This window comes from Triturus cristatus, chromosome 4_1 (assembly GCF_964204655.1).
Source record: "Triturus cristatus chromosome 4_1, aTriCri1.1, whole genome shotgun sequence".
Lineage (NCBI taxonomy): Eukaryota > Metazoa > Chordata > Amphibia > Caudata > Salamandridae > Triturus > Triturus cristatus.
Window position 1 is genome coordinate 702,923,082 of NC_140585.1, and position 22,224 is coordinate 702,945,305.

The 22,224-nt window shown below is 43.5% G+C and overlaps 1 protein-coding gene across 2 annotated transcripts; it reads right to left on the reverse strand.

Annotated features, from left to right (window-relative positions):
• Positions 1 to 848: 848 nt before the first annotated feature.
• LOC146855399 (uncharacterized) lies at positions 849 to 22,015 on the reverse strand. Of its 2 annotated transcripts, none has more exons than XR_014980831.1 (2): positions 21,746 to 22,015; positions 849 to 1,983 (listed from the first exon to the last, which is right to left on the reverse strand). XR_014980831.1 is itself a non-coding variant. In XM_085650602.1 (2 exons), the coding sequence occupies exons 1-2, from the start codon at positions 20,414 to 20,416 to the stop codon at positions 1,619 to 1,621; spliced, it is 645 nt and encodes a 214-aa protein (XP_085506728.1). In that variant the 5' UTR covers positions 20,417 to 21,726; the 3' UTR covers positions 849 to 1,618. The 2 variants fall into 2 exon arrangements, 1 of the variants encoding a protein (XP_085506728.1); XM_085650602.1 differs by lacking the exon at positions 21,746 to 22,015 and adding an exon at positions 20,137 to 21,726.
• Between the last annotated feature and the right edge of the window lie 209 nt (positions 22,016 to 22,224).

The following is a 22,224-nucleotide window of genomic DNA, read 5'->3' on the forward strand; positions in this document are numbered from 1 at the left end:
GGAGGAAAAACAGAACATATGCTCCTAGGTAACAACTCCAGCATGGACCTCAAACAGTTATGGTCCAAATGTCTGCCCCTACCCCCCAATCCCTAAAACTAGGATAAAAAGTCTGGGCATCTGGTTAGACAACTGGTTTAACCATCAAGCAGTGAGGGTGACAGGGGCCTGCTCTGGCACATTCAGACTACTTAGAAAGGTCCTCCCTCTCCTTCCAATGGATGCAAAAAGAATCCTGATTCAGGCCTTGGTTCTATCGCGACTGGACTATGGCAACTCTTTTTACTTGGGAGCTCCCAAAGCAACATTAAGGAAGCTCCAAGTCGCACAGAATTGTGCAGCCAGGATGTTGCTTGGGATTCCAAAAGCTCAGTCAGCTAAGCCAGCCCTAAAGACCTTACACTGGCTGCCAATCCTCGAAAGAGTAAAATTCAAGGCTCTCTGCATGGTCCATGAGACCATGTGGGGAACTGGCCCTGCCATCAACAGCTCCCTCATCACCTCCTATTGGCCCAAGGAAGGCCTGCAATTGGCTAATCTCAACCTTGCAGTCATCCTCAAAATCAAGAGGGTAAGAAGCGGAGGAAGATCTTTTTCCTATAATGTGGCAAGACTTTGGAACACATTACCACCACACCTTCGTGTTGGACCCCACCATTTCCCGTTTCATAAACTTCTTAAAACCTGGTTATTCCAACAATCGGCCCCATAATCTCACTCATTTCCCTCTGTTCAGTCGCTAGCGCTGGAATGCCCTAGGGTATTTATGCGCTCTACAAATGTTGACTAATAATATTAACAATATATACATTGTTAGATGTGGGGTTTACCACAGGAGATAATTAGTTTGTGACTTGTATATTTATTAAAATGGTAAAGATGGTAAAGATGAAGAGATACATTGTGCAAAAAACAAACATAACAAAAAAAAGTGAAGTAGTCAGAGTGAATGAAACCATAGTTGTTGATGCTAAATTGTCTCAAGGCCAAAGTCCAAAATTCTTCTCCAATCAGAAAGGAAATAGTGTCCAAAAATAGTCCACGGAGTCAATGTGTTGGATGCACTAGAGGAAATTAAGGATGAGGTTTCTTGCTGTTAGTGGTGGGTGTCTTGCTAACCCCACCTCCCGGATTTTTCCATGGACATACCCGCTTACAACTGTGGGGGGCTCAGCTGCTGCAGAGACAGAGGTGTTTGCAGGCATGTCTTCCTCTGACAGGCCCACCCTTTCTGTGGGTGCTTCAGATGTAGATGTCTCTGATAAAGGTGGACCACAGGAAGAGATAGATGGTGGTAGAAAAGCCCTACCGAGGGTTGTGTTGATGTCCTAGAGCACCCCAATGAGCTGGCCCGTGTTGGTGGTATGGGTGGCCATCTCCTGGTGTATGTTGCTCTGCAGCTGGATTTCTGTTTATACCTGGCCCATCACGTCTTGGGAGTGCTGATAGGTTCCCAGGACTTGGTCAATGGTGGCCTGGGTTTAAGTGGCCCTAGTGGCCTGACTCAGCGGGCCCACAGTACCCCTCCAACAAACTCTACCACCATTTGCCTGTGACCTTGGCCCAGGCTGCAAACTTCCATGTTTTTTTAGGTCCTGTGTGACTGAGTTGGTGATTGTCACCTCAGAATCCAAGACTGGGGGCACAAGATGGTAGTGACTGTGCTTGGTAGAGAGGTTGGGAGAATTGGGGTTGGCTGAGGTGTTGCAGCTGGGGTGGCAGGTGTTGGTGTGGGCATAGTGAGACGAACTGTTGCCGTCTCCCCAGGCTGACCAAATATGCCAGGACCATCGTCCATGTCCACATGTCCAGGAGTGTTGTCATCACTGAAGGCTTCATCTGGTGATGGAGTGGGAGTCTCTTTGGTGGCCAAGCTCTGGCCTTGTGCTGGGCCAGATCGACCTGTTTTGAAATAGAGAGCATTGATATTGGTGGAAGTGTGGTATCTACTTCCAAAGGTTTTGTGTCGCAGTAAGTAGAGACCTAGAAAAAACAAAATAGGGTAGAGATTACTACTGCAATAGATTTCCTTAGTACTGAACTTGTCAACAAGACGTTTGGAGACATTCAATACATGTACTAGAATTGAGCAACTCATCAAATGTGCTGACATTTTGCATTTGCAAGGAACATGAATTCTCCCATACATTTAAGGCAACACAGTGGAGAAATGGCATGTGTATTTGACCATTCCGAGGCCTCGTTGTGTACAATACAGGCAAACAAACAAACTTGGTTGTATAGTTAGCATTAGTTGACATGTGAGCAGTGCAGAGTCAATGGGTCATTTGCCACTTCTAATCAGCTAAGTTACCTTCATGCCTTACATATATTTGAGTTACACTCTTGGTATGTGTCATTCATATCATCAATAGTTTCAGTTGAGGAGACCAGGACAACATCAAGCTAAGTAGGCAGAAATGTCTCTGAGTATAGCATTTTATGTAGATTGCTCAGTCCATGAGAAATAAACATCAGATGTTACATGTCAGACAAGTGAGAATGGGCAAAATCACTATAGCATCTTGTTTTCTGTTACATAAACTGAGCCTCACTGTAGTTGCAGTCATTTCAAACTCTATTTCCCAACACTTGACAAATGGTTAACTCCATGAGAAGTGAATATCAGTTGTAACATATCACACGAGTGAGAATGGGCTAAATCACAATTGCGTCTTGTTTTGAGTAAAAAAAACAGGGCCTCATGGTAGTTGTAGTCATTTCAAACTCTACTTACCAACACTTGACAAATGGTTCACTCTATGAGAAGTGAACATCAGTTGTAGCATGTCAGACAAGTGAGAATGGGCAAAATCACAATTACATCCTGTTATGAGTAACAAAAACAGGGCCTCATGGAAGTTGTAGTCATCTCAAACTCTACTTCCCAGCACTTGCAAAATGGTTAGTGTAACATACCCTTTGTAAAAATGCAGTTGGGCTGGACCATACATTTACATACTGACACATATCATGGGTCGTGGAATGATGATTACGCAATACACTTACAGATAACATTCCAACATCTGGCATGTAATAGAGATAGATACATGTGATCTTATATGCAACAATAATCAATGACGTTGACAATCAAACATCTCTGATACTTTGAGTATTGAATGTTAGGAAAGTGGATAGACAACACAATAGCAAAAGGTGGGATGTCAGCATACAGGACTTTGAAGTGTTGTGACATTTAGTGAGGTGTAACATACCATAAATCACTCCCCCAGCTATTTCTGTGAAGCCCTCAGAATGCAGGATGGCCAAGACCTTCTCCTCACTGGGAAACAGTTGTAATGGGGTGCTGGAAGGACCACCACCCATCCTGTGGGCCTCCAGCTGTTGCTTGTTGGCCAGGGAACACACCTGCCCCCTCAGGTCATTCCACCTTTTCCTAATTTCCTCCTTTGTGTGCAGGGGTACCTACAGCATTCACTCTGTTGACTATCCCATCCCACATTTCCATTTTTCTACTGAGCGGGGTATGTTGACTTTGACAACTGCGGCTCTATTCTTATGATTTCATCCACCATGACTGAAAAACAGCCCCTGAAAAATGTCATTCAATTTTTCAAAAGAACATCAAGGGATATTAGGAATACATGCAACAATAGTGTGTGGAGAGTGTTAATTAGGAAAAGGAAAAAGAGGGCTGCCTTATCTGAACAAAAATGTTTGGTGTCTGTCTTGCTGTGCTACAGTGGAGAGGAAAAGGATCATGAGATGGGATGGGATGGTGTGTGTTTCACATTGTGATTTGCAGGTGTGTCCAAGGGTATCAGCTGTGTTGTTTCCATCAAATGGGCACTGTTCTGATGCTTTGCTGAGAGTATTCCACGATGGTCTTCCACCGTTGAGGAACAGCTGTGAGGGGACCACCAGTTCAACGGTGTTTTCTTAATTGGCTTGTGGGAAGCCGCAGCACTGTAGGGACGGTAGATCAAGCTGCATGCATCGTAATTCAGTGGGCAGAAGGCAACCGGCTCAATGGTCTTTTTGGGAACGTCGCTGCAGCAGTGAGACCGCCAAACTATAATCAGGCCCTAAATTTGGATTATGTGCTGTAGCCTAAGCTTTACTTATTCTTAAATGTAAGGACACTAACTCAAAATTATGTAGTAAAAATCTTCTCTATAACTTGCTTAAATGTTACCTATTCTATAGTGCCGATTTCGACATTTAAGCAAGACAGCCTCCTACTTTGTTTTGGGATTCTTAATCTATCAAAATTATTTTCTGCCTAGTACTAATAGATTTTTGTAGCCCACTGATTTATAGATTTTAGGACTGCTGTGACTGTCAGCAGACTGACAACCACCGGGTTTGAGGTCGGGGAAGACAGGGGAGCTGCACCTCAGTCCGTATTATGAGTTGCCTGTTCCACGAGCAGACTGGAGCGGTTCAACCGCCTTCCTTCAAGCTGGAGGTGATAAAGGATTTAGGCTGCGTACTCACCCCTTCCTTCTTCTTCCAGGCAGATTCCCTACATGGATCCCTGTCTCCAGGTGCCTCCTTCACAATAGGATCTTCACCCCAAGAATTACAACGCTCTTTGCGGAGATCTTCAGGTGAGTCGTTTTCGAGCCATATACTCATTGCCAGGGCTGCCTGCATATGGGCTGAACCCCGCTAATGGGTATATGTATTTTTCCACATATATCATGCATATTTGTTAATCCGACACATCTTCAGTCAAAAAGTACACACAGTAATCAATATATTTGTAAAAAATACTCACCACTTCTGCCAAACCCCTGCCTCCACACCGCTGGCCCCGGGGAGAACCCGTAATATGGTGGTCTTTGGTTGCTGGCGGGGGTGGACTTGGTCCTACGGCAGTCGGACCGCCAAACTCGTAATAAGGCCCTTAATCTCTACTGCATTTGAACAGCATGCACTCATAGGACTCATTGGCCACAGAATCATCCCTTGACAACTGCAACAGCCCAAATAACAATTTTGTCAATACAGGATATTCTTCCTGTAGTTATTTTTTGCCGCATTAATCTTCCTGAAATATCTCCATTCACCTATTCTATATATATTTTCAATATTAGTTTCAACTCCAATGCATTAAAGTTCTCATCTAATACCCTATTCCAATTCTTTAAGAGTGGCAATCACCTAGCACTGTAGTTCTTATTCCTGCTTGCTTACCAGATAGCATAACACTCTCACATGATGTCCTCAGCCCCACTTCTGAACCAAAGGCAGTAGAAACTCTGTAAACCTCCAGGACCTCAAAGTTCAAAAATGACTAAATCGAATATCTCTCTAATAGCCGAAATTGATCAAATTCTTCTTCATGGCTCATTTGGTGCATCCCTCGGTTTATTGAACCAGACCACAATAATGTTGGATAGTACGATGCATATGCACCAAACAACACCCTTAACATGAAATAAGCTTGTTGGACAATATTTACGTAGCTGCACATAATGTAAGAGGTGCGATCATATCCACATCACTACCCACTTCAATTTTTGCCATTTGTATGGTGATCAGCACTGTTTTGTTTGCAAGGATACAAAGACTACACACTACTTTTGTAGCATAATCATGGCAGCCTTTTATGATGACAGGAATAAGTTAGTAGAAGAACTGTTTGGTGATCCCACTACATCCAGAAAGGAATCAACTACTGCTACTAACAGAGGGGGACTGAGACAAACCTTCATTAAACTAGAACGTGCACGGAAACAAGAATTGTCTAGATGGTGGGATGTCACCATCCTCAAAATATACATTGACACTAAACAGGTCCCTAGGGGCGTACGGGTAATCATATTCCCATCTTTCGAAGACTTGGACATGGATTTACTCAGTGAATGGGAGAACTTAATTTTATCATCTTCTTTTGGCAAGATGAATATACTCTTCAAACATGCGGAAAGAAAAAGGGTGGCACTACTCCTAGAGAAAATCGAGGGTAAAATTAGAATCCTTAATCTACCAGAAGTCACAGAGAAAAACTTGGCAATTTTGAAGGCTGCCCTTACAGGACATTAACTTTATCTAAAAGACAAAAATATGAGGAAGCTTAAACAGGGTGCAAATGATTACCGTAATGGTAGAATATTTACATTTGCACGAACGTTTGATGGAATCAAGCCATGTCAACTGACAGTGGATGTTGGTTCCAGGGCTACCACGATCTCTGTTTTGGCCAGTGAATCATACATCTCAAGCATTACTAGTGAGACAAGTGAACCATCTGATATGTCAAACTCCAGGCCCTCCACAAACTTGACATCCACCTCCTCTTTTTTAGTGGAACTGGAGAGATTTGGAGAGGGAATAAGACTGAACTTTACGAAACAAACAGGTACAAAAAAACAAGAAGGGGGGCGCAACAAACATAAGAGAAAGGGTAACAACAAGGTCTGTGTCCCACAATCAAAAGAACTGACACTGTCACAAAATGCCCCATCTGATCTGTCACAACAAATAACATGTAACACCAATGTATCGGTTATTAACCTGTCTGAGTACGAATTGTCACAAGAACAAATGGATGTCCTATGTAAAGGTCGGAATTTTTGCCCAACTTCACATATTGATTTTGCAGAAGTACATGCGGATGTTTATAAATTTGTGGCACGAATAAATTAAAAAAAATATTTTGAAGAGCAATCGAACTATGTTCCTCCGATGATTCCAAATTTACCAGAGTGTAACATGACTATCAGGGACATACAAGATGTCCATTTGATCGTTTCCTTATATGATAATGAACAAAATCATACATGTTAGATATTCTGTCTGATCTAGAGATATCATCGAGCCTTAATGCAGATAGTGGGCTTAAACCAAAATCAACTTTTCTACCAAATACTATCTTCAGATAACCTGATAGATACATTTCACAAGGCAGTTATTTTTCACTTGCATAAATTAGAGGACAAGTTACATAATAAATTCAGACCTAACAAGGGAAATCTGGATAGACAAGAACGCCTTGCATTATATATGCTCAGCAAAACATCCACTATTGTGTCCCTCACATGGCAGTAGATGTGAACCCTTGCCCTGGATGCCCCAGCTGTGGTGATATTGGATTTCAACATTGCTTGTAAGTGTTCACTCCATAGCTTAGATGCATTTCTTCTTATATGGTTTGTTCCAAAATATTCATTACCTCTAACATATACTGTCATCCTAGCAGCCACTGCTTTATATTGACAACTTAACCGGATCGCCCTATAGGATCAGCGGCCTTACTACCGCTGCCTTAGGTTAGTGTCACAGGACCTCTTGCCTTTTATATTCACCGGTCCACAACCTATCAGACACAGAAGGTGTTGGTTTTTCACTCTTGTAAGAAATCATGTACCCACAAATTTTTACGCATGGGTCTAGGTTCTCTCTAATCTGTTTTCATCTTTTGTATACCCGGTTATTGGTTGTATACACTCTCTGGATGGTGATAGCACATGCACAAAGATAATGCACAAAGATAAAGTTGCATGATATTTATTCTCTCACCAACTATATCACATTTTGCATGATTTGCACTACGGCAAACCAGTTCTTTATACTGGCATATTAATTGAAATTCCAAGTGTTTTCCTTCCTTGCCGGAAACACGTGTCGGCTGTACTTTCAGGACTGGCTGTTTTCTGTACCAACTGAAAAGACAAACATCAGTGAAAAACATTTGACTTCGTGTTATGGAATAATTTTGGTCTATACTTTAATGACTACAGTAACATTTGAAAGTAACTGTTTATATATTGTTGGCAGGAGTGCAATGGTATCTGTCTTTCATGAGTAACACAGAAGACGAGGCTAAGGTGTGTAATTGTATTTGGGTAGTACAATGCATATGTACCAAACAGCACCCTTAACATGAAATAAGTTTGTTGGACAATATTTACGTAGCTGCACACAACGAAAGAGGTGCGATCATATCCCCATCACTACCCTCTTAGATTATTAGACCACAATAATGATTCTGACACATTGCTGGAAAATAATAAATACCTAAACACATTTCCACCAAAAAAAATGTCTATCCAGTACAAATGGCTCTTGCTAAATATAAGGTCAAGCTTTAGATATTGAGAAAGGAGAATAGGCTCAACCTAAGAATTTCAGAGAATGGTATATCAAGCAGCATGCATTCAGGAAACTCTGTCTGCACCTCTAAGACATATACTGGTTTGAAAACTAAGGGCAGAGTAGTGTTTCCACAGGTTCATCAGCCCTAAGCCTAAATTAGCTACTTTCACTAAGCAGTTTTTCAAGGAAACGTTAATTCTCCTTTACTTCAAGCAAAATATTTTCAAAAAGACCTCAACTTGAAGCAAAATGCCTAACCTAACCACTACCAGCAGATGATATTCATAATTTCCAACTCTAAGTAACATACAATATACAAAGGTGGTCACACTTAAATGGATAAACAGCGAAAATCCTAAAACCCAAACAGAGTATGTAAATGTGAACACTAATCCTTTTTCTTTGAAACAAATTAAATTGGCAAAATATGTAATTTATCTGAGTTGATCCTATGATCTGAAAAGTTAGTAAACCTTTTCACTCTCTTATTATTGCTAACACATATGTATTGGATTTTGGAATGTGAGGAACACATTAGCAATACAATTTAGCTCTGTGGTCTCCATCGTCCCAGTAAAAATCTGAGTATTTAAGAACTGGTACAAAAATAAGTGAGGTTAAGGAGAAGCATTACATAATAGCTTGCTTTAAGAGGAAGGTTTCAGATAAAACCCCATTGTTGATGATTCTGTGAAAATAATTTGTATCTAGCTCTAATGCCCTCTAGAAATCTATCCCCAAATTCACATGAAACACATGAAATAAATGCACTGGAGATTCAAAAATGCCTTGTCAACATTCAGTCACACATGATCCCTAGACTCTCTGTTGACAACCTAGAGGACAATGCGTAGCACTCTAATATTGGCTGAATCTCACCTTCCTTTAATTAACCCTACCTTTCATTTACCTATCAATGAACAAACCATTTGTGCAGGCCATAATACCCATACATTAAACCTAATCTAAATTTAGCAGTCAAATTAATCATAACTTTAAATAAAATATGACGTCATTATACAGATCAACTTTTTCCTAATAAAGTGATGGTTGTGACAGATGGTGCGCATTAAAACTGATCCTGTGGGTTTAAATAAATACAATTAAAATAAACTTTCTTACCAAAGTATATGTGATTGTATTCCATATAACATAAACGGATCTAACATGTATGCATCAAGCTTTTTGTTAATTTTGGGGGGGGGGGGGGGGGGTGACAAGAAGGCAAAATTGTCTTGCCACATACTTACCAAACGTAAGCACTGTATATGTTTTCGATTTCCAAGTCAAATTTTTCATGTGTAAAGGAGCCTAAGGAAACAGCAGACTGGTATGTATGCAGAGAGAAAGATACAAACTTCGGCTGGATATGCAGTCCCAAATTAAAGTACCTCCGGACATGCCCTTTGCAGTATTTGTGAGGAAAACTGTTAAGAATCAATTTGTTGAGAGATTCCTTAAAGGGACTATACACCCTAACATAATCATAAAAGCAAAATTTCAGTATTCACATCAACTCTTTAATATCAAACTGTTTTATCCTGAAAATAGAATATAAGTATGCTGGTGTATCAAAATTAATTGTAACAGGAATACATATCTTCGCACAATTATGTGAAAGTAAGGGGTACTGATTTTTTATTTTTTTTAATTGAATTATGATTAGTATAGAGAGATAGAGAGAAAATGAGAAACTTATACCTCCTGAAGCTAATAGGAGAAATTCAGATTTTCTACAGCTGGGGTGGGAATAAAATCATGATTTTATTAAAGACACGGAGGCTAATATTATGCATTTACCTCTTTATTACCACACACACAGCTGCAACAACTAGAACAATAACTTTGAGAATTAGAACTTAACCAACATTCTAATAAATATATAAGTCCCAACAAGCAGCCACCTTCCTTCTTTTGCTGCAAACAAATTGAATCCAGATGTTCCCGTCAAACTAACAATGATGAAACTTCAATTCTTATTATCGATCATCCTCAAATTCTTCTTATATACTTCCTGAATTCAAAATAACAATTGTAAAGGGTGGGTTATGTGGGAGAGATAATATTAGCCGCTGTGTCTTTAATAAAATCATGATTTTCTTCCCACCCCAGCCGTGGAAAATCTATATTTTATGGAAAGGCACAGAGGCCTATATTATGCATGATCAAAGTCTTGCCACAACATTCAGATATGCACTCTGAATAGGCTTAAAATTAAAAAAATTGAACACTGATACTGACGGCCAATCTGCAGCTGCAAGAATCCTTGAAAGACTTCAACTCACTATATATGCTTTCGAAGCTATAGCACCTCTTGTAAAATGGGCCCCAAACTTTGAAATATCTATTCCTCGTTTTGACATAACCATTGAGACCCACCTTTCCAAGGTTGGACATGACACCGCCTTATTGGGATACCTGAATGAAATCAATAATTGAGATTCCCTTCTATCTCTTAAGCTCTCAGTTCTCTTTTGATATTTTTTCAAACATTTTACAACACACAACCTGTGATTCCTCTCCATATTTGAATGGAAAATAGTTAGTGACAGAGATTTTATTCTCTTATTAATATAGAAGCAAAGACCTTCTGGCACATTACCCCTACTCGAGACCTCTAAAGCCCTCACATCTGATATTCTTCAAAATGATCCTAAAAAAATAAGCATGGTAACTGTCAATGTTAAATCCTTTACGTTCAAGCTTACATTTTCATTCCATGCAGAGAACTCATTCAGCATGTTGTCTACATCCCATAAAAATGTATACCTCAGCCCTGTGGGAACTCCCAGCTGCACACTTCTGATCAGTCTTTTCACAACATCCACCTGACCCAAAGGTATTCAATTCACCAACTTATTTCCCACCGAAATAATTGATCTACTCAAATTCGCCGAATTATATGACCTTCCTCCCAAAAATACTCCAGCTAAATAATTTACCACACTCACTACAGGTCCTTATATGGGATCCAAACCCCTTTAAATACACCAACCAACCCATCTTTTCCATGCCAGTCTATATGCCTTTATGGTCGCCGGAGCCCAAGCTCCTTTGATGAGTTTAGACGAAAATTCTGACACATGCTATATTCGCCTGAAATCATCCATTCCATCAACTGCACCTGACTGTTCAGAACCAATGTGTGACATTCTCCTGCTGGACTCACCAATTTTCTCAAACAACCTGTTAGAAGCACCGGAGCGTCCACCAGTAAGCTCATCACATCTGGAAACCACACCAGATTGGGCCAAAACAGAGCCACTATCAACAGATCTGCCTGCTCCCCTTTCACCTTCATCAACACTTTCTGAATCGAAGAGGAAGGGGGAAATGCATAGTTGAGTCCCTGACATCAAACCTGCAGAAATGAATATATGCATCCACTGCACACGCTGCCTGATCTGGTTTCCAACTGCAAAAATGTGGCAGTTGTGCATTCAATCTGCTCGCAAAAAGATCTTTTTGAAAAGAACCACATCTCCTCTCTAGCACTCTGAACACCTCCCTGTTCAACATTCAATCGCGTCCCACACATTTCCTATATTCCAATCTGCCACGCAATTGTTGAGCCAAGAATTATGCTGTGCATGTGCCATCATCTTCTGATCTTGGCAAAAATGCCAAAAGCTCTTTGTCAATTCTGCCACCCCCTTCGACCGTGGACCTCTCAACTGATTCACATACCTTACCGTTGACACATTGTCCACCCTCAACAACACGCAGCACCTCACACTGTTCCTTACAAAACTCTTCACCACAAACAACCCTCTGAACAGCTCTAGATAATTTATATGCATCGCTTTCTCCTGAAGGGACCATTTTCCTCCTGTTGTTTTTTGACCACATCTTGCTCCCCAGCGTTGAAGATTGGCATCTGATTCTATTACTATATCCGGAGCTACGCCAAAATTTGCTCTCCCATTCCATGCATCCATATTTTCCTTCCACCATTCCAACTCCTCTCTAGCATCCAAACTCAACAAAATTGTATCGGAGTACTTCAGGCCCCTCCTGAGATATTGAGCCTTTAATCTCTGAAGAGCTCGATAATGAAGTGGAGAAGGAACAATCACCTGAATTGAGGCCGAATGTAAACCTAGCATTCTCACCAACTGCCTCAGAGATGTACAGCTGCTCTCCAGAACCTGCTTTATCTTCCTGCGAATCTGTTTCACCTTCTTTACATGTAACCTCAACACTCAGTCCAATGTCTATATCTGGAAACCTAAAATTATCATTTCGTAACTCAATATCAGACAAGACTTGCATCTGTTCATCAAAAAGCCCAAAGCCTCTATAATCTCGGCTGCCGACTCTATCTGTTTTAAAGCCAACTCTTTTGACTCTGTCATAATTAAAACACTGTTCAAGTAAACAAGCAAGTGAACATCTCTTGATCTCAACCATGCCATACTGGTCTCATCGCCTTGGTGAATCACCATGGTGCTGATGTCAACCAGAATGGGAGACAAGTGAACCTCCACATCTTCCCCATCCATTGAAACCTTTGATAATCCCCGTCTTTCTGACAAATAGGAATCGTTAAGTAGGCATCCATGAGATTAAGGTCAGCCAACCTGTCTCTCTTTCTCAAAGATCTCTTAGCAGATGGTTCCCTCCATACTGAAATGACTGTACTGTACGAAATTGTTCTGATTTCATAGGTTTATTACTAGTCTCATCCCTTTGTTCCTATTTTACCAAACATTAATGGCTTACAAACTATTTGAGTTTGTCAAGCATCTCTCTATTGCTCCCTTCTCTAACAGAGATTCCACCTCCTGATCTACCGGTTTCATCCACTTTTCTAAAAATTTTAATGGTTTTGGGTAACTCCTCTGCTCTGGTTCCCATACAAACTCTATTTTGTAACCCTGCACTGTCTGAATCACCCCTTGATCTGATGTTAACTCCCTCCAGTGTGCCACAAAGTGAGTTAGTCTGCCGCCCAACTTTAACAGGGTACATTAAGGGCATTTCTACAAACATGCCTTGTGCGCCTCTTGCCCTTCTTTCACCCCTAGAAGATCTTCCTCCTCCTCTTTGTCTCTTTGGAGAAAATCCCTAGTTGTAATACCCACAAAAGGGTCTGAAGTCTCACAAGAAAAACATTCTTGTGATCCCATATTCTTGGCCGGTGAGTCGACCCGCACTGTCCTGGCCCTAAACAAAAAGTTGCGTATATCTCTCTACACTTTCTTAATAGAATTAAATGTGCCAATATATTTGGCCATGCTCTTCAAAATTTTGTCTCCAAACAAAAGACCATTGGTCTCCATACCAGATTCTTTATTTGACAACTCTGCAAGTTTAGGATCGAACTTCATGAGGATACTCTTCCTCCTCTCAATACACAATGCTGCATTTGAGGAGAAACAACCATTACTACGCAGCCATTACAATGCACTACCTTTACAATGCAGCTGTTAAAACACAACTGCCTTTACAACACATGCAATTAAAATGCATGGCACTACAACACATGCCATTAAGACGCATTATAAGGTAAGTAATGGGGATTTTTTAGTTTTAGGGTGAGTATGGGTTTTGAGATACCTGTGGATAGTATTTTTACCCCAACACTATCCAACACTTACCCTACTGTTGCACTCACTATAGTGGGAATAGTAATGTTTACCCCTACACTATCCAACACTTACCCCACTGTTGCACTCACTGGAGTGGGAATAGTACATTTTACCCCTACACTATCCAACACTTACCCCACTGTTGCCCTAAAAGTATTATGTGTTGTAATGGTATGTGTTGTAATGGTATGCGTTGTAATGGTAGTTTCTAAAAATGTGTTGTAATGGCATGCATTGTAAAATCATGCATTGTAACATCACATATTCCATTTGAGTTGCCCAGAAGGCAAACCACCCTTTGCACTTATTGGCTCAGCTCTTTAACATTCAACTTTACCCCATTCACATAAGAATCTTCACATAAGTCAAAAAATATTGTCATGGGCCCTTCGCACGCCCCTTCCCAATAGCAAGTCGCAAACCCTATTTTGTGAGTTTGTAATAGGTTACCAACTCGCAAAATAGGGTTTGTACATGAGCCAGACCATTTTTGTGGTTGCAAATGGGCCGATTTCACATTTGCAACTGCATGCTCATGCCTTAACCAATATTGCACATATTGTGCAACATGCTCTGCTGGTGTCCATCGAGGGTGCTGAATCAAATGTGAATTAAACATGCTTTCCCCCAATGCATCAAGCAACCCCTCTTCTTTATTAGTCAGATACATCTTTCCTTTTTTCACATCCAACTCCTCTGCCTCTGAATCCTCAAACTCTGAGGAACATCTTATCAAAACATCTCCACTTGATGACGTCTAACTAACTGCTTTGTCATTCCCCTTTTTGGCATTTATAGCCAATTTTTTATGCAACTCCAAATGAGTTGCCCATTTCTTCTTTGTCTGAGGTGCTTCACAGTCCCTTAACTTTTTAGCCATATTTCTACTTTCCACATGCCTCCCTTTTTGTGTGAACTTATGCCTGGTATTAACCCCTTCAGTGCCCATGACGAGCTGGACTCGTCATGGGCTGCGGTGGCGCTGTGCCCATGACGAGTCCAGCTCGTCATGAACTCCGCCCGCTAATGTGAAGCGCGGCACTGGGCGGGGAAAGGGGCGGGCATGCAAGGGGTTAAAACCTGTTGCTTTCAACTCTACCCTGCCACAGTCCAAAACTCTTCCTCCTCTGTACGAGGCTCCCTTTCATGACCTTAGGAAGCATCCTTCCCACACATTCAACAATATTTTTATCCTAAGTAAGAGGATATTTCTGAGACAGGGGTATCAACGCAAGCCTTCCTCCAAAATGATAATCGTCACAGTGCCCTAAATAAACATCGACCCAGAGCTGATTCTCAACACTGACTGACAACAGATAACCTGACTGAAAAAAACTATTTTTGTTTTCCGAAAGTATGGCTGCCCCTATTTATTGCAATACTTAGATACAGTATCCCATTTCAAAATGGCCGCTTTAACTCCTCACAATGTTACGGCAAACCCAGCCTGTCAAAAACTTCCAAACCTCACTCAGTAACGATGAGTTAAGGTATCAACAACTTCTGCTCTACTTTTAAACCATTTCCCTTCCTAAATTCATTACCTCCCCTCATGCATTTTTGGGAGGCATGTGCCTGCCTTACTAACTATTTATAAGCTAAGCATATGCTGATGCGAGTTCAGTGCATCGTATGAACTCAGTCTGAGCTCACACTGAACCTTGCACTGCTGTTACTTATTGAATGCTCTCTTCGCGCAATAAACACAGCCCCACTCATGTACATCATAGCAGAAAAGGCCTCTTTATTTAGGACAGTTGAAGTTTTACCCAATCGCATAACTATATACAGTATGACATCATGAAATAAATTGCATTTTCCCAAAAAAATCCCCCAAACTTTATTCCAACAATTCAATCAAAACTTCATATAATACACCCCATGTCATTGTAAACCCAAACTTCTCTCTTCCCCACCCCCGCGTTCTAACATTTCCCCCCCCAACCCTTAGGAGTGGGTAAGACCGCTCCTGACTTACCCCCCAAAAAAACGCCATAAGTGACAACAAGAAAATTGGGAAACTTCAATGCCATCGTAGAGTGGCATGCAAATCTATTCTTTTTTTAATTAATTTTTTTATATTACTACTAAGGGAGGGAGGATGGGACAACGGGAAAAACAACAACGACACACCCTGGGCACCTCCGCCGCAATTGTCCTCCCGCTAACTTGCTTTTCCGAAATGCCACTTGAATGCCTGCCTAATCACCCACACCTGCCCCTCGCGCGGCCGTTTCATTATCGCGAAAAAGACCGGCTCTCGCGCTGCTCCACCTGGGTTCCCATTGCGCAATAAACACAGCCCCACTCATATACATCATAGCAAAAAAGGCCACTTTATTTAGGACAGTTGAAGTTTTACCCAATAGCATAACTATATACAGTATGACATCAAGACTGCTCCTGACTTACCCCCCCAAAAAACGCCACCCAGGAAAACCTTCAGTGTTTTCCTGGCCTCACCCAAATGTTTGAAAAGGCGAACATCAATGACTTTGACTACACCAGAGATTCTCATTCCATATTGAGCCAGTAAGTCCCACATTTCTAGCAAATATTAGGCTTGACCCAGTTCTGAGAGATGCACCCCATCATTTCTGAATAAGTGGCCTTCGTCCTTTGTAATGTTGTCATTAGACAGTACCTTAATTCCCATTGCTTGACAAAAATCTTTCATAGCACGGTTGAGTTTGCGCCGGGCTTTTTCGATTGCCGCATGACTCCTGGCCCCCCTCCACTGTTGCCTGTAAATAAATTCAGTCCAAACCAGACAAGTGCCTGACCAATTGTTTTTTATAACGGCAAGATCAAGTTTAATTTGTTTGATTAGTGACAAACCAGATAGTGACACCAAATCATTTTCTCCCAAATGCAAAATCAGCATATCCGGAGGGCCCCCCCTGGAAGCAAACAATCCACACAAAGTAATAAACAAACTCTCCCACCTCATGCCACTTGTACGCTTCCATAAAACTTCCTGCCCTGCACTGGGAAGTCCAAGTGATCTGCTATAGATCTGCTGCTCCGCGAAAAGCGCTGCCCACTTTATGAATGAATTGCCCACTATCCATGTGTTCATTTTCGCTGCCAATGGGCCTCTTATGGAAAAAACAAAGTTAGCAAAGAAGACAACAAGAACAATCACTTCCTAACGTAACGAGCACAACAAGAAGACTTCCATCCTCCCAATGCGCCTAATGTCATCTCATGACCAACCCAACTTTGCTGCTTCTGTAGCAGCCCCAATACGAAAGCAGTGTGTGCCAAACAAAGCCAGATTGAGACCTATCCTAATGAGAGCCTTCCGTAAAACTCCCAACATGTGAGCACTAGTGAACTTGGAGCCATCCTGATGACAAAATATGGCACCCGACGTGGGACCACCTGTGCTACTGAAACGTTCCCATTCCACCACTGGATAACATCCCTCTACCCCACTCCTGTTCAGGTATACCCAAGGGCCCCTCCCTAACTGGTCCGTTTTGGATGCCCTTAGCTATATCCTAATTGAAGACTGCTTCAAAAACACCTCATTGCTGCAAATTCCCGGTTGGCCACGCAAACCCAAAAGCTCAGAAACTCTAAAAGCTCCAAAAAATAGCCAAATCATAACCAAAAAAACGGAAAATTTCCCACTCAGTGTAACAACAAACAGGCAGCTGTAGCAAAAGTTGTTGTAAGAGATCAAAAGTCACTGGCTGACGCAAATTTGCTGTTGTTTTCCATTCCCTACTGAGGCTTTTTAAAACTTTTTTGACTAAACAGCCTACAACTGGATCTCGCCCCCACCACAGCTGACCATAAAATAAAATTCCTGCCAACTTCCCTGCTATGGTGGAGTGAGATAGGCCCTTGTTAATTAAATGCAAACCAAAACCCATAATATACTGTTCAGAAGTAGCCACCCTCCCAGACTGAACTTCAAAATTGCCATAATTTATGAACTCCAACCAGGCCTGACAATAGCTTCTCCTGGTAGAGGGTGCCACGGATTTCTCCACTAAATCTGTGATCTTCAATCCCCCAACTCCCAAACGCTCTGTGGGATCGAAGTCTTGTTCGGGGCAGCCCCTGGCGCCAAACTGTGGAACCTCTGCCAATGAAAAACAAGACAAGGCGTCTGCTATTGAGTTATCTGCACCAGGTATATGACGAGCCTTGAAAACAATGTTGAACTGTAAGCTCTTTACAAAAAAGACCGCAAAAGACGCAGAACTCTCAGATCTATAGCCCTCTGTCTGTTGATGAGCTCAACCACTGCAATGTTATCAACGTGAAAAAGGACCGACCTGTCTCTGAACTCTTCCCCCCACACCAACAGAGCCACAATCAAAGGAAAAAGTTCCAGAAAAGCAATGCTGCGACCTTGCTGCAACCAATGGGAAGGCCAGCGCTCTGCACACCACCGCCTCTCCCAGAAAAGGCCAAACCCATGCGCCCCTGACGCATCCGAGTACAGTTGAACCTGCCACAACATGTTGTCTTCGACAAAATAAAGGGAGACTCCGTTGAAATCGTACAAGAATTACAACCAGATACGGTGATCGTCCCTGACAGCCTTGGACAGCCTGACCTTATGATGCGGGAGGAAAGCCCCAGACATGGACATTCCCAACCTTCTGCAAAAGGTCCTACCCGCCCTGACGACTCTGCATGCAAAGTTTAAATAACCTAACAGACGCAGAACCTGCCTAAGGTCCAGTTTCGTCTGATCAATAACCGATAACAAGAAGGACTTAATTTTTTGTACCTTTCCTGCCGGCAACCTTGCTTCCATGACCAACGTGTCAATTTCAATCCCTAAGAATGTTAACCTGGTGCTGGGACCTTCTGTTTTCTCAGGAGCTAAAGGAACACCCAAGTCTTGAGCCATATCCTGAAAATTTGCCAACGCCAAGCTACACTGATTAGTCTGCCTGGCACCAATGAATATGAAGAAATCCAAGTAGTGGCATACGAGAGCATGACCACTGCGCTGCTGAAAGCACCACTGTAAAAACATGCCATGGGAAGGACTGTGTCAAAGTAGAAAGCTCCATCAAAAAACATGCCCAGCAATTCAAAATCTGAAGGGTGGATCGGCAACAGGCGAAAAGCCGATTTGATATGGCTCTTGGCCAACTCCGCCCCAACTCCCGCCGATCTTACCAACTTCAGTGCGTCATCCACCGAAGCGTATGACACACTGGTGGGGAAATGAAATCATTGATAGAATGACCCCCCGGTCAAGATAAATAGTGTATCAAATGATAATCCCCTTCAGTTTTCTTGGGGACCACTCCCAGGGGTGAGACAATCAGGTTCACAAAAGGACTCTGCAGGAAGGGGCCAGCAATTCTACCTGCCTGTAATTCTGACTGCAGTTTGTGTTGCACCACCTGAGGAAGTTCCTTAGCCGATTTAAGATTGTCAGCCCATCTCCTCTGACGTGGCCCTTGCTATCCAATTTTAAACCCCTCCTTGAAGCCCCAGTACAAGCTAGATGCCACTTCTACATCGGGAATAGAAGCCAAACCAATGTTCTAGAACTTCCAGTCTAATTGGGGTAGGAGCCCTTTGGTGGATACTGGAAAAACGGCCCTGTCCCCCTCTGGAAACTGCCTTGCTCTCTGGCTTTAGGACCTGCAAAGCAATGAGTGACTAGGTGCTTTTCCCCACATTGTGAGCAATCATGCTTGTAGCGACAAAATTGTCAGCTACAGAATCCTCTAATAAAATTCCAGCAGGCCCCCGTGACTGGTGGTGTTCCCCTCCCATGCCAACCCACCCCATCCTGGGCGGGACGAGGTTGAAAGGGCCGGTAAGTGATAAGACATCCATTGGAGCCACAGCTCGGAATCCACCTCCCCCCATGGCTTGTCATTAAATATACTGAGCCGGGCCCTGAACTCCTCATCATAGCTAAGCCATGCATAGCCAACAAAGTGCATCTGTGCCTTGCGAATTATATCAATATATTTGAACAAAGCCACTGCCCTATCCTGGTGGCGCTCACAATATACACTCGCATATATTAGGAAAGCGGATGTCCAGTTGTCAATATTTTTAGGAACCGTAGGTCGTTTGGCCAGCTCCCACTCTTCTTCCTTGGATCCCTCCTTAGCCTGAACGTCCCTATGTAATAACTTAAAAACGTCCACAAACTCATGCCTCCAAATCCTAGCCTTAGTTTTCTCGGAAAGATGGGACCCCAGAGGCATCGAAATACCCATATAAAGCAGCTTTCTATGAATATTCCGATCCTCCTCTTGTACCTCTGCCCCAGAATGAAGCAACTCAGCCCTCTGTGTGAGTTGACTAGTGGGAGCCCCAGCTAACGTGGCACTACCCGTAACCTTGACTGGCACAACAGGATTCTGTACCCCCACTTCAGTTTGAGGTGTCAAGTCGGGAACCAACAACCCATCCCCAACACCAATAGAATGTTTACTGGACTCTCTACTATCAGAATGTGTCCACGTATCCCACCAGTGCGACTTACCTGATGGTAATTGAGCGGCGCGGTTCTGGAATTCCTTAGGGTCATCCCGCTGACGAGGGCCGCTTAGCTGGTCGTGATCTGTTTTTCGGTCCGCTCCAGAATTCTGATACATACTAAGCACAGTCGTTGCCCCCAAGGAACCCTTTTTTACCCCACTCTTTAAGTGTGGAACCGTCAATGATTCAACACCACCCCCTTCCCGCAGCTCCCCTTCTTCCAAATCACTGTCATCCCCAAAAATCAAAATATCATCATATGTATCCAAACCAGTAGTACTCATTCCCGACTTTTCCCCATCTCCCACACCCCATCATACGATCTCCAATGCTCCACCGCCATCCGCTTCTGATGTCCAGCACGAGAAGGACAGTCCACACGTGAACTACCGTGTGTGTCAGACCAGCGCAGGAAGGCCGCATCCTGCTCCACCAGCTGACCCGTAGATTTACCACGCTCCGTTGTCCCAGATGACACCTGCACCTTCAAACCGTTCCTGTTTGAAGAAGGTGCTGTACCCTTTGCCCCCCAACCGACACAAATATGAGCTCCCAGCTGCTGCAGCAGAGCCCAACTCTGAATGTTCCACCCAGACCCATTGACCAGACTGGGGACCCAGGACGGAACCAAAATAATGAGGAGGTCGAGACTGGTAAGAACAAGCTGCAGGTACCTCAAAAACATCTCCAGCAACCAAACCGACATGCTGTGTGCTTGCAACACCCTGCCCACTCAGGTATCGGGGAAAAACAACCTGCTCACTGACCGCATCACCCTCCAACTTCCATACAGGCATCAAGACTCTCCACAGAATGAGGGCACGCATAACCTGCACCAGAGAAAGCCTCTTCCCTATTAGCCTCTGCCCTGGAAAATTCACCACTTATGGGAATGGTGTTCACTGCTGAATAGTGAGAGCTGGTGTCAGCACTGGCAGGCTCCACAAAACTCTCCTCCTCGCTGTCACTAGAATACGCAACAAGTGCAGAGGAGCAGCCAGGAGAATGGGGAGTGGGCGTGATATTCACTCTATGCTTGCCAAAACCCACCTCTACCTGTGGAACACCACTTGCCACAACACATTGAGCGTTATCTCCCTCTAACTGGGGCGTCCCCCTGCCAGAAACCAAAAGAGAAGGCTGACAGCGCAAACTCCGCCCCCCGAGGCCGTCCCCGAGAAAGAGAGCCAGCCCGCTTTGCCCTAGAAGCCCCTTCTCCCTGAGACCGAGAACACCTCAGTTTCCTACCCATACAAAAGCCGGGCAGACATGAAACATCCTCTGCTGCATAGAGGGCCAACTGGGCAACCTGCGGCCCCAAAGAGACACTACCAGCCTTCCTGACCTCCCCACCATTAGCCATGACCAGCGTGGGATGCTGCGGTGCCGGCAAGCACGCAGCGACAGCTCTCTGAACTCCTCTCGCCGCCTGACACTTAGGGCACGCACCCACCACCCCAGCCGCACCAGAGACCCCCGGCCACAGCCAGTCTTCCTTCCCTGCGGCACACAGAACTCTCACTGCAGCCCGCACCTCCTCACTGTCTGCCATGGTAATTGGGGAAGGAGGGGAGGGCCTGCACACCAGTCACCAAAGGCGCCCCAGTAAATACCTTCTGACAGCTGAACAACCTCAAACCGCCGCCACTGCCACCACGGGAAAAGACCGTGAAGCACCACCGCAACGGGAAAAACAACGATGACACACCCCGGGCACCTCCGCCGCAATTGTCCTCCCGCTGTCCTGCTTTTCCGAAATGCCGCCGGAATCTCTGCCTAATCATCCACACCTGCCCCTCGCACGGCCGTTTCATTAGCGCGAAAAAGCCCAGGTGGAGACCGGCTCGCACCCTGCTCCACCTGGGTTCCCAGTACGCAGCTTGTGCTGCTGCCCACGCTACAGAGAGATGAGACACAAGCTCTATGATTGTGAACGCTCACATTTCTGGATTTTGAAAACTTAACTTGCATCTGCTCAACCGTTCACACCGCAGCGCTACCCTGCACTGCCAACCTACACAAAGTGAAAATACGTTTTCCGTCTCTTTTACAAAAAAACTATTCAAACACTATTCACAGTATCCCTGCACTT

What these genes read in the sequence shown, in the direction of transcription:
- LOC146855399 (XM_085650602.1), bottom strand. Translation starts at nt 20,416, where the DNA reads ATGAGTACTACTGGTTTGGATACATATGATGATATTTTGATTTTTGGG. An exon ending in CGCCGCTCAATTACCATCAG is followed by an intron (nt 1,984 to 20,136) that starts GTAAGTCGCACT and finishes TGTTTTTTCTAG; the next exon opens with GTCTCTACTTACTGCGACAC.